Genomic DNA, 12,955 nt, shown 5'->3' with positions numbered 1-12,955 from the left:
CCTCGTACTCTTACGGATTTATCGGTAGCCCTGCAGGATTCATGGTGTCAGTTCCCTGCAGCACTCCTTCAGACATAAGTCGAGTCCATGCCACGTCGTGTCGCGGCACTTCTGCGTGCTAACGGGGGCCTACACGGTATTAGGCACGTATAGCAGATTCTTTGACTGATCGTCCGCAGATGGACTGATTCGGCATATAAAAGGTCGAAACATCCCTCGGTTAAATCAGAAGAAGGGGCGTCAACGTAAAGAGCGCAGCCAGTATTCCACTACCAAGGAGAACGCAGGTGGAAGGAGAGAGGGGGACGCTTTGTCCGATGGCGTGATAGAAGAAGACACAGGAGTCGACAGAGAAGAGTTAGGGGATCGAGTATTAGAATCAGAATTTAAAAGTGCTTTCCAAGACTTGCGATCGAATGGAACAGAAGGCGTGCATAACACTCCTTGGGAATTTCTGTAGTCGCTGAGGGAAGTGCCACCCAACGACTGCTCAAGTTAGTGTGTAGAATCTCAGACTGGCGACGTGCCATCTGACTTTAGGAAAAATATCATCCGCGATATTCCGAAGATGGGACGGGTAAATGCGAGAACTATCGCACAATCGGCTGCTGACAAGAGAACGGAAAAGAAAACTGAGGAAAAACTAAGGCTCTATTAGATGACAATCGGATTCGCCTTAGGAAAGGTAAAGGCACCAGAGGGGCAGTTCTGACATTGCGCTGAATAATGGAAGCGGGGCTGAAGAAAAATCAACACACGTTGATGGGATCTGTCGACCTGGAATAATCGATCGACAATGTAAAATGGTGCGAGATGTTCTAAAACCTGATAAAAGTAAGAGTAGGCCATGGCGAAAGACTGGGTGACAGTTTGTGAACTATACGAAATAAAATCGTCATAACTTCTGAACGGTTTGCGTTAGAGCGTTCGAACTGCACGGCTGGCCCCGGAGCATGATGGGTATTAGTATGCGCATGCGCAAGCATCATGTTGTTATCAGTCATTTGTTCATTTGGATTGGTTCGTCAATAAGCGAAATTGGTGCATGTGCGGGACTGAGAATCCGCATTTCGAGATCGAGAAGTCTCTTCACCCTCAACGAGTGACTGTGTGGTGTCCAATGTCCAGTCACGGAATAATCGGTGCGATATTCCTTGATGGCACGGTGACTACCGAACGGTACGTGAAAGTTTTGGAAGATTACTTCATTCCCATTATCCAAAGTGTCTCTCATTTCAACAAGATATGGTTCATGCAAGACGGAGTTCGACCTCCATCGAATCACGAGAGTGTTTGATGTCCTGGAGGAGCAGTTTGGGGATCGCATTCTGGCTCTGGGGTACCCAGAGGCCACTGGCATGGGTCTCGATTGGCCGTCATATTCTCCGTACATGAACAGCTGCAACTTCTTTTTCTGGGGCTATATTGAAGACATCCAATAATTCTGAATGTTTTCTTTGCCCTGTTCTGAACCCTTCTTGATGAAATATGTGTTCTGGTTCATGCACAGTTAAATGACCTGTGTACTTTTACCAAGTTAAGTGATCGCCAATTTATCGAGAACCAGTCATAATTTTTTTTATTTGAATAAACGAGACCGCTGCGACTAAGAATTCTTTATTGGAGAACACGACCAGTTTCGCAAATTAAATTTGCATCTTCATATGCTTCAAGTCAATATCATACCTAGATGTAAATGCTGGGAATGGCTGTATCTGGTTTGAATTGAATCTTTAATTTTTTGACATGAAGCATATGAGGATGAAATTTTATTTGCGAAACCTGTCTTGTTCTCTCAATAGAGGATTCTAACAGTCGCAGTGGTCTTTTTTTTTCACATCGTGGAATATTTCGGCTGCGGTTGCCCTACATATAAAGTAGTGAACTTCTCACACATTGTTCCTTATGGTGATTTCTATCGATTAGAGTTACGACGCTTGCATCATTAGCAAAAGCCACTATTTCTGCTTTAGCAGAGTAAGAAAGAAGCTCCTTTATACATAGCAAGAAGAGGAATGGTTCCAGTACTGAACCCTGTGGAAGACCAGTCGCAAATTTTAACCATTCATAAGATTCATTATGAAAACTGTATGCAGTATCTAGGATGTCCCTTTGCATCCTGTCAGGTCAGTATGAATGATTCATTTTCTCAATGAACTTTGAAAAATGTAAACTTTGAGCTTTCTGAGTGGAATGTGATTAGCAGAATCGACTGCCTTAGATGAATAACGATTTTATCGTAAATAGTGGCTGAGATGTTTAGTGGAGAGCATACCAGTCTCTTACAAGGAGACGGCACGACCGTGGGGTCGGGGATTTGCCCGCAATTTTGTGTGGTGAAAGAGGACCCTTAACACCTCACATGGGTAAAAATTAGGACGCACTACTCGGAAAATCCCGAGAAAAATCGATCCAAAGTTCCTTCGGTGCCTTATGAGCATAAAATGTTAGTCCATTGTCGTACCGCCGTCTGGCCTACATGGTTAGCGCTCGGACCCTTACGCCAGAGGTCTCGTGTTCGATTCCTCCTCCGGCACTTTTTTTTTCTTCTGTTGCTTGCAAAATTGCAGCGCATTGTTACAGGAGAATAGTGAAATTAATTCCTGGGAAGATTGTATAAAAATTCATTCTACAATCCACCATCAATTATCGTCACCAATATTCCGAGACATGATTTAATATGCCTGGTTTGCCTCAAAATTGTCAGGAACTCGAAACATTTTCGTAAATGTTAATGGGGCATGTTTTTGTACAGATTTATTGCAAACGCCCTGTGACTGTAAAAAATCCGCTTTTATATGCTGCGCAAGATGTCGCAAAAATTATTGTTTTTTTTTTTTTTTGTTTTTACGATAATTAACACTACGGTTCTTGTTTATAATTGTTATATGTATAAAAATTGAATGTTTCCCAATCGACTTTGTTATTCTGATTAAAAAGGCACTGTTTCTCCTCATATACTTTACAATGAAAAATGGAAAACCCACCTCCATCAATTGTGTTGTTGAACAAAATGAAAATAATTTTTATTCAATAATGTAACTAATTTGTTAAAGATAATGTAGGTTTGGGAAACTTTCTGAATAATCGGTGGAATAACCAAAGAAAATGAAACAGAAGAAAAAAAAAGTGCCAGAGGAGGAATCGAACACGAGACCCCTGGCGTAAGAATCCGAGGCCTGACGGCAGCTCGGCAGTGGACTAACATTTTATACTCATAAGGCACCTAAGAAACTTTGGATCGATTTTTCCCGGGATTTTCCGGGTAGTGCGTCCTAATATTTTAACCACGTGAGGTGTTACGGGTCCTCTTTGACCACACAAAATTTCGGACAAATCCCCGACCCCACGGTCGTGCCGTCTCCTTGTTAGAGCGTGGAATGGAGTACTGTGCGTGTTACAACAGGGTAGCAAAGACGACCCTTAACGACCGAGTTGTAACACTAGGCACCTCGCTAGTTCAGAAAGCGGAGTTGCAAGTAATTCCAGTCCGCACTCTGTCGCTCACCTCTGGTAGGACGAGCTGTACGCCGGCCGGCGGTCCTCGTCCTCGTCGTCGTCTTCGCCGCTGCTCTCCTGCGGCCTCCTGGAATCTTCATCCTCGCCTTCGCCTGCGTAGTGCTTCTTGTGGTGGGCGGCCTTGGGGTAGTACCCGGGGTAGGACGACTTGCCAGACTCCTCCTCGCCGTGGTAGGGCTTGCCGTGGTAGATGATCTTCTGGTAGCTGTTGGGGTGCCTCTCTGAGCTGTCCTCGTCCTCAGACTCCTGCTCGGCCCGAATCTTGTGGTGGTCCACCCCTGGACATTCAGAGGCGCGACACTTCAGAAAGTGACACCAGATACACCACATCAGTGTTTGACAGTACGTCAGAAGACAAACAGGTGTAATCGAGATATAGGTGCTGCCGGTTAAACTACGAGGGCTGTCCAGAAAGGAAGTTACGATCGGTCGCAAAATGGAAACGACTATGAAAATCCGATAAAGCTTTGCAAAGATGTGTTGAGCAGTGTCTCTAATATGACTCTAGGTAGAATTGTCGCTCTTTTCATTCCTGAGCTCTTAGTGAGCGCGTAAGATGTTGCAGAAAATAGTGTCTCCCGCCAAGTACGAGGGCCTGGTGAGAATTGTCCCCTGAAGCTATGCAACCAACATTACATAACCGTCGTGCGGTTTCTGCTTCAAGACGATTCTCAGCCTCATTCTGCAGGGGCAAGGAAGATGTTACTGCATCGTTTCAATTGGAAATGTTCGGTTACCCACAATACAGCCCGTAATTGTCTCCCACTGAGTTTCATCTCTGCTCAGACGAACCGCTGGCTATGAAGACAACATTTTGGCACAGACAACGAGCTGTAGGCCAGCGTAGAGAATTGGCGGAAAGCACTGGCGGCTGCCTTCTATGATGAGGGTATCGGAAAGCTGGTACAACGCTACGAGGAATGTCTGAGTCAGAACGGCGACTACGTAGAGAAGTAGCTGAAAGGTCTAGCTAACTGTTACAAATGAAACATCTCTGATTTTCACTGTGATTTTCATTTCGGGATCAATCGTAACTTACTTTCTGGACAGCCCTCGTATATAACAGAACCTTTGCTGCAGGCTACGCAAGTTGGAAAACGCTTAGATTTTGTTTAGCCAGTCGACAAATAGTCTTAGATAACCAGTGATGTACAGGGAAAAAAATGCGATGTACTTCGAACAGCTTAAATCGAAACCGTTCGGTGTTCTCCATACATTATTAGTGGTTTCCCTGATTTTTGGCATCTTTGGCTTCGACCTCAGTTTGGTACTAATTTGTAACGAAGGCTGTGGCAACTGATTAGCAGCATAGCCTGACGTGCAGCTTAGGCTGAATGGTGACAGTTTGTGAGCTGGAGAAGGCAACGAATGTGGTACATTTTTGCCTTGACCACTTCACTGATTAACCACATCTGCACTACGAAGACTGAATAGTTGCGTAACACTACCGGGGGCAAACAGAAAAATCATATTGGTTGGCTACTCCATAGAGTGCTGTGTGTACAACGACCATATACAGGGTTATTACAGATGATTGAAGCGATTTCACAGCTGTACAATAACTTTATTATTTGAGATATTTTCACAATGCTTTGCACACACATACAAAAACTCAAAAAGTTTTTTTAGGCATTCACAAATGTTCGTTATGTGCCCCTTTAGTGATTTGGCAGACATCAAGCCGATAATCAAGTTCCTCCCACACTCGGCGCAGCATGTCCCCATCAATGAGTTCGAAAGCATCGTTGATGCGAGCAGGCAGTTCTGGCACGTTTCTTGGTAGAGGAGGTTTAAACACTGAATATTTCACATAACCCCACAGAAAGAAATCGCATGGGGTTAAGTCGGGAGATCGCGGAGGCCATGACACGAATTGCTGATCATGATCTCCACCACGACCGATCCATCGGTTTTCCACTCTCCTGTTTAAGAAATGCCGAACATCATGATGGAATTGCGGTGGAGCACCATCCCGTGGTACGTTTAGCTCCCTGCTTGCTTTATTCGTCGACTTCCGTGGGCTGCGCGTTAAACTTGCCCGCACGCGTTCAACCGTTTCTTCGCTCACTGCAGGCCGACCCGTCGATTTACCCTTACAGAGGCATCCAGAAGCTTTAAACTGCGCATACCATCGCCGAATGGAGTTAGCAGTTGGTGGATCTTTGTTGAACTTCGTCCTGAAGTGTCGTTGCACTGTTATGACTGACTGATGTGAGTGCATTTCAAGCACGACATACGCTTTCTCGGCTCCTGTCGCCATTTTGTCTCACTGCGCTCTCGAGCGCTCTGGCGGCAGAAACCTGAAGTGCGGCTTCAGCCGAACAAAACTTTATGAGTTTTTCTACGTATCTGTAGTGTGTCGTGACCATATGTCAATGAATGGAGCTACAGTGAATTTATGAAACCGCTTCAATCATTTGTAATAGCCCTGTATGTTAAATTAATAGGAAGGCCAGCGTTGGCCGTAACATTGATGGTTTATTGATAGAAAAATCGATTTTCAAACACCACAGCACTGAAGATGATCACTATGTGATCGATTTTGCTATCAATAAACCATCAATATTACGGCCATCACTTTTGACCTTCCTTTTAATTTAAGAAAAAGCATAATCATTTTAAACAGAGAGAATCATATCGATAAGTCACGGCAATGAAATGCGTGTGCGTTTACTCCTATTGTATCGATATTTTGTTTGTTCACATTATCAATGTCCCTCTCCGAGACCTTGAATACGTGGTCATGCAAATGTCTGTCGCGGTAAAAGGCAAACTTTTGCATACGAATAGCTCATACCACTGTTTATTGGGATTAGCAATTTATGTTCTGAGCACGTTTTCATCCGATTCTTCTATTCTTACGTTGTCAGAAAATATCTCTAAGCAAACTCCGAAATGTTGTCGTAGCAGATCTGGTTCCACTTCTACAGAGACTGAATGGGGAAGAAAGTCTGTAATATTGGTTAGTGAATTAATCTCCACATGCACCATACGGTGGCTATAATTGGTAGATAGTTAGGTAGCTGGCTATGTAGCTAGATAAGAAGCAGGTGTACTGGGAAACCACAACCTACGTGATATCTCATGTTTCTGTCTACACGTCGGGCGCTTATTTTTGAAGTGTAGCTATTTGCGGAGATCCAGTGTGGGCTCTAATATTCATATGGCAGCGAAACTCGGTAGATATTCGAATGCGGGAAGCGATTTAGGCTGTAAATTAAATAGTTACAATTTCGACCAACAAGTGCAAATAAGGCGCTGTACAGCATCTTATCGACGTCTCCAGTCCTCATATTGAACAAGTTGTGTAAGGAGCGGTTAATAATAACACAAACGTTGTGCCTTTTTCACTTGTTTGACCTTTTCTGCCCACGACCCGTTCCTAATCCATTACGTACGGAAATATTTCTGTACGGTTTCCTGCATTCTGAGGGCCAGATGTGCACCTGGTGGCCAACATTAGAAAAAGTTTTTTCCAGCGTCAATGGGTTCCGCATCAACGAATCAGAATCTCTACCAAGTTTCGCTGCCATACGATAATTACAGCCACAATGGATCTGTGTGAGTAGCTGCACTTTAAGTACAGGACTATTACAAATGATTGAAGCGTTTTCATAAATTCACTGTAGCTCCATTCAGTGACATATGGTCACGACACACTACAGATACGTAGAAAAACTCATAAAGTTTTGTTCGGCTGAAGCCGCACTTCAGGTTTCTGCCGCCAGAGCGCAGTGAGACAAAATGGCGACAGGAGCCGAGAAAGCGTATGTCGTGCTTGAAATGCACTCACATCAGTCAGTCATAACAGTGCAACGACACTTCAGGACGAAGTTCAACAAAGATCCACCAACTGCTAACTCCATTCGGCGATGGTATGCGCAGTTTAAAGCTTCTGGATGCCTCTGTAAGGGTAAATCGACGGGTCGGCCTGCAGTGAGCGAAGAAACGGTTGAACGCGTGCGGGCAAGTTTCACGCGTAGCCCGTGGAAGTCGACGAATAAAGCAAGCAGGGAGCTAAACGTACCACAGCCGACGCTTTGGAAAATCTTACGGAAAAGGCTAAAGCAGAAGCCTTACCGTTTACAATTGCTACAAGCCCTGACACCCGATGACAAAGTCAAACGCTTTGAATTTTCGGCGCGGTTGCAACAGCTCATGGAAGAGGATGCGGTCAGTGCGAAACTTGTTTTCAGTGATGAAGCAAAATTTTTTCTTAATGGTGAAGTGAACAGACACAATGTGCGAATCTGGGCGGTAGAGAATCCTCACGCATTCGTGCAGCAAATTCGCAATTCACCAAAAGTTAACGTGTTTTGTGCAATCTCACGGTTTAAAGTTTACGGCCCCTTTTTCTTCTGCGAAAAATACGTTACAGGACACGTGTATCTGGACATGCCGGAAAATTGGCTCATGCCACAACTGGAGACCGACAGCGCCGACTTCATCTTTCAACAGGATGGTGCTCCACCGCACTTCCATCATGATGTTCGGCATTTGTTAAACAGGAGATTGGAAAACCGATGGATCGGTCGTGGTGGAGATCATGATCAGCAATTCGTGTCATGGCCTCCACGCTCTCCCGACTTAACCCCATGCGATTTCTTTCTGTGGGGTTATGTGAAAGATTCAGTGTTTAAACCTCCTCTACCAAGAAACGTGCCAGAACTGCGAGCTCGCATCAACGATGCTTTCGAACTCATTGATGGGGACATGCTGCGCCGAGTGTGGGAGGAACTTGATTATCGGCTTGATGTCTGCCGAATCACTAAAGGGGCACATAACGAACATTTGTGAATGCCTAAAACAACTTTTTTTTGAGTTTTTGTATGTGTGTGCAAAGCATTGTGATAATATATCAAATAATAAAGTTATTGTAGAGTTGTGAAATCGCTTCAATCATTTGTAATAACCCTGTATATAGACAGAAACGCCGACAAAAGTTAGTGAGATATCACTTACGCCGTGGTTTCCTCAGTACAGTGCGATGTTTCCTGGCGCGAACTGTGACGGCTCTTAAATCGCGACTTACGCCCCATTAACGCGGAGTGCGTACTGTAGGAGGAGCCTCACCTGCGGCGCCGTGGTATCCGCTGGACTTGTAGGCTGGCCGCTCGTCGTAGCTGCCGTCATCGTCATCGTCATTAGCGTCGCCGGCGGCAGGGGCGGGGGCGGGATGGGGCCTGGCGAAGCCACTGGCCGGTCGCTCCTCTGGGAACTCCGTCACCTGTCGACGGGCACAGTGCCATTGTTAACTGCAGCGTCTTACCTTCACGCAACTGGAGGCTACAGCAGTCATTAACTTAAGCAAAGACGTATTCACACGAATATTTGAAGAAGCAAATACGAGGTGTCCAGAAAGCCTCATTTCAAATTCCAAAAAAAATTATCATCTAGACAATTAATGAGATATCTTTCTCAAATTTTTACTGTGCACGCAATGGAGATCAAAGCTTTTGAACACATTGTATTTGCATGTTTCACGTACGCTGCATACATTTCTGCTCCATACGATTGTGTTGAGCATCCCAATGACCTTTCTTCCACTTTTAATTCCTTCATTAATTTCTACCTCCGATTTTTCGGTCCATCTCTGAAATGGATCCAAAACAACAGAGAGTATTGACCTTCTAAATTCTCTTTCCCTCTAAGTCATCTGGATCAATACTAAGGTATTCCGTTTTCTGATAATTAATCTTCGGTCTCCAGTTTCTGTATTCCATTGCTATCTGATTGCATGTATAATTCGCATGCTTCTCGTCTTGTGCTATAAGTACTTGATCGTCAGCAAATAAGAGGTAATGTAAGTAAACTCCGTCTTTAACGTATAGCACCATCCGATCGTATTTACAAGACTGTCTTAAGACTGATGTCTATATACATTTTAAATGATGTTGGTGAGATAGGGCAGTCTTGTAACAGATCCTTGCTTGCTCTAAATTTTCGTGAAAGTGTATTACCAGTCTTCACTTCAGGAAAATTAAGATCTTATGTAACACACGTAATAATTTCTGGGTATTTGTTACGTTGCCCGACATCTACGTCACACACCGGAAGCCACATAATGGCGTGTGGCGGAGGGTATTTTTCGCACCACTAACTGAGCCATCCAACCCTGTTCCACTCTCGAATTGTCTTCTCGTGCTCTTTACACTGGACGTATTAGGGGAAAGTAATATGTTGTCCGACTCTCCCCGGTAAGTGCTGTTTCGAAATTTCAGTAGTAAACCTCTCCGTGATTACCAACGCCTCTCTTGTAACGCCTGCTAATGGAATTTATTGAGCATCTCCCTAACGCTCTCGCGCAGGCTAAACGAACCCGTGACGAAACGTGCCCCTCTTCTTTGGATCTTCTCTATCTCTTCTACCAGTCCTATCTGGTAGCGATTCCAGACAGATGAAAAATACTCAAGAATAAGTCTACCGAGCGCCTTATAAGCCAGTTCCTTCGTGGGTGAGTTACACTTCCTTAAGATTCTTCCTATGAATCTGAGTCTGGCGTCTATTTTTCCCACTATTTGTTTTATGTGGATGTTCCACTTAAGGTCACTCCGGATAGTTACTTCTAGATATTTTACGGCACATACTGCTTCCACTAGCGGATTTCGTTTCCTATGTATGTTGGAGAAAACCCCGCAACCAGTTCCACAAGAAGGTGTACACCGTAATTTTAAATGTAACCTCCGCGGCAACATCTCTGGTAGTGATCTCTAGTCTGTGACCAGTGCGCTTTTGCACGGTGTATAGATAAACAGAGTTAGTGTTGAATGTTTTGTTTTGTCGGTTGCAGTTTCAAGTGAGTGCAAAGTATCTGAAGTGTTACAAGGCAGTGTTCCTTGTAAACCGTCCAAAGGGACCAAAGCTTAGGCAGCTGCTGCTAAAACCCTTAGAAAGTCAAAGACATTCGTCGCGAAGTGGGTCAAACTATATTTAGAGGCTGGAAACATGGATCATTTATCGGAGAGATGGTTAAGGTGCCAAGCTACGATGGCAGCGATTCGATTAAGTATTAGAGAATTGTGCAATTAGTAATAACATGTATTTTCATTTAAACATATTGCCCGCATCTCGTGGTCGTGCGGTAGCGTTCTCGCTTCCCACGCCCGGGTTCCCGGGTTCGATTCCCGGCGGGGTCAGGGATTTTCTCTGCCTCGTGATGGCTGGGTGTTGTGTGCTGTCCTTAGGTTAGTTAGGTTTAAGTAGTTCTAAGTTCTAGGGGACTTATGACCACAGCAGTTGAGTCCCATAGTGCTCAGAGCCATTTGAACCATTTAAACATATCATTATGATAAAACGGCGTACACTTAGTTGTGAAACTGACTGTATGTATAGAGGAAAATCTCAATAAATAAACACCTGTTATAACCGAGAGCAAACAAATACCGAAAAACACCGGTTATTCGGAAGTAAGATTCCGGTATCGGTTTCAACCAGTAGGCGGCCGGAGTGGCCGTGCGATTCTAGGCGCTACAGTCTGGAACTGAGCGACCGCTACGGTCGCAGGTTCGAATCCTGCCTCGGGCATGGATGTGTGTGATGTCCTTAGGTTAGTTAGGTTTAACTAGTTCTAAGTTCTAGGGGACTGATGACCTCAGAAGTTAAGTCCCATAGTGCTCAAAGTCATTTTTAACGAGTTGGTTTTTCCCGCCCTGGAAGTGGGCACTTTTAACACACACGGCCATCCGTGCGGTATCACGATAAATATTTCCTGGTCCAATTTTGTTTTGCCCCAGTGCAGTTTGCATGAAAGTAAATGGGAGGCATTGGTGTGACCCTCATACATTGACACTTGTTTTAAACATTTCTGGAAGGAGAGTATCAACGGTCATCAAGTAATGTATGAAATGCATGTTTGACCATCAGCTGCTTTTTTTATTTAAAACCCAAATACGGACCGATTTCAGTTATAGACCACATTCACGGATTCTATTCAACGATAAAAAAAAAACTTCATTGTTCTGTTTACTTATTAAACTATACCAAAGACGTTCATCAAAGACAGTCCAGCCTTCTGCTTTTAGCAAGAAACATATCATCGAAATATCTTTACACCATATGACGAAAATACTTTCTAATGATCTCTGTACCAAAGATGTTCATCAAAGACAGTTCAGTCCTATGCTTTCAGCAAGAAACCTATCATCGAAATATCTTTATACCATATGACGCAAATACTTTCTAACGATCTTTAACTAACTACTCTATATTTTGTACAATAGTAATACTTATACCTTTGATCCTCTCTTCAATACTGCACTGTTTGCTCTTGTTATTAGTATGTTTGCCTTTAAAAGTCCTATGTTGTATACTGGAATTCATGACAGGCTCTACACGTGAGACGTAGCCACTCTTTAAGTAACGACAGATGTGATGTTTTAACTCTATAAGTATTTTTTTTACACTGTCCTCCATAAGTTTGGAAACACCTCGTAATTATAGACAATGGAAAGGAAATACAGCATAAAAATGCATCTTGTTGTTTTCCAAATGATTATTAAGCTCAAATAATACACAGGGAGATGCAACAATTAAATTTTCAATGAAATGAACACTCTTAGCTGCTTACAGGCGTTGACATACGTCAACGGGGACAGATGAAAATGTGTACCGCGACCGGGACTCGAACCCGGGATCTCCTGCTTACATGTCAGACGCTCTATCCATCTGAGCCACCGAGGACACAGAGGATAGCGCGACCGCAGGGATTTATCTCTGGCACGCCTCCCGCGAAACCCACATTGCCAACGTATTGTCCCGCACTACATTCGTAGTGTCCCCGCCCATTATGCTCATTACTCGCGGCGCGTTGCCGATTCCCGTAAGAGTTCGGGCACTGTTTGTGCATTCGCACAGAAGAAGAAGATGGTCAAGTGGCCGGTGAGCCTTAACTATATATATATACTAAGATGGACATGTCGGATGGACATGTCCGAAAGGACAGATACCATCTTAGTATACAGGGTGAGTCACCTAACGTTACCGCTGGATATATTTCGTAAACCACATCAAATACTGACGAACCGATTCCACAGACCGAACGTGAGGAGAGGGGCTAGTGTAATTGTTTAATACAAACCATACAAAAATGCACGGGAGTATGTTTTTTAAACACAAACCTACGTTTTTTTAAAATGGAACCACGTTAGGTTTGTTGCACATCTGAACATACAAACAAATACGTAATCAGTGCCGTTTGTTGCATAGTAAAATGTTAATTACATCCGGAGATATTGTAACCTAAAGTTGACGCTTGAAACCTCCGACGTTCAGTTGCGTGGAGGACGTGGAGGACGCATAAATTGGCCAGCCCGTTCTCCTGATCTTACACCTCTGGACTTTTTTCTGTGGGGTACGTTAAAGGAGAATGTGTACCGTGATGTGTCTACAACCCCAGAGGATATGAAACAACGTATTGTGGCAGCCTGCGGCGACATTA

General features: G+C 44.0%; 1 protein-coding gene across 1 annotated transcript in view; it reads right to left on the bottom strand.

Moving 5' to 3' along the window:
• LOC126424863 (uncharacterized) overlaps positions 1-12,955 on the bottom strand; it is an 85,929-nt gene that overhangs the window by 14,194 nt on the left and 58,780 nt on the right. Inside the window, exons 5-6 of the mRNA XM_050087678.1 lie at positions 8,593-8,746; positions 3,509-3,797 (exon numbers count right to left, since the gene is read on the bottom strand). Coding sequence (XP_049943635.1) covers positions 3,509-3,797; positions 8,593-8,746 — 443 coding nt within the window. The remainder of the gene's footprint in view (positions 1-3,508; positions 3,798-8,592; positions 8,747-12,955) is intronic.

The sequence above is a fragment of the Schistocerca serialis genome, chromosome 10 (genome assembly GCF_023864345.2).
Source record: "Schistocerca serialis cubense isolate TAMUIC-IGC-003099 chromosome 10, iqSchSeri2.2, whole genome shotgun sequence".
In the NCBI taxonomy this organism is placed as follows: Eukaryota; Metazoa; Arthropoda; class Insecta; order Orthoptera; family Acrididae; genus Schistocerca; species Schistocerca serialis.
Note: the sequence above shows the minus strand (reverse complement) of the source record. Positions and strands in the feature narration are given on the sequence as shown.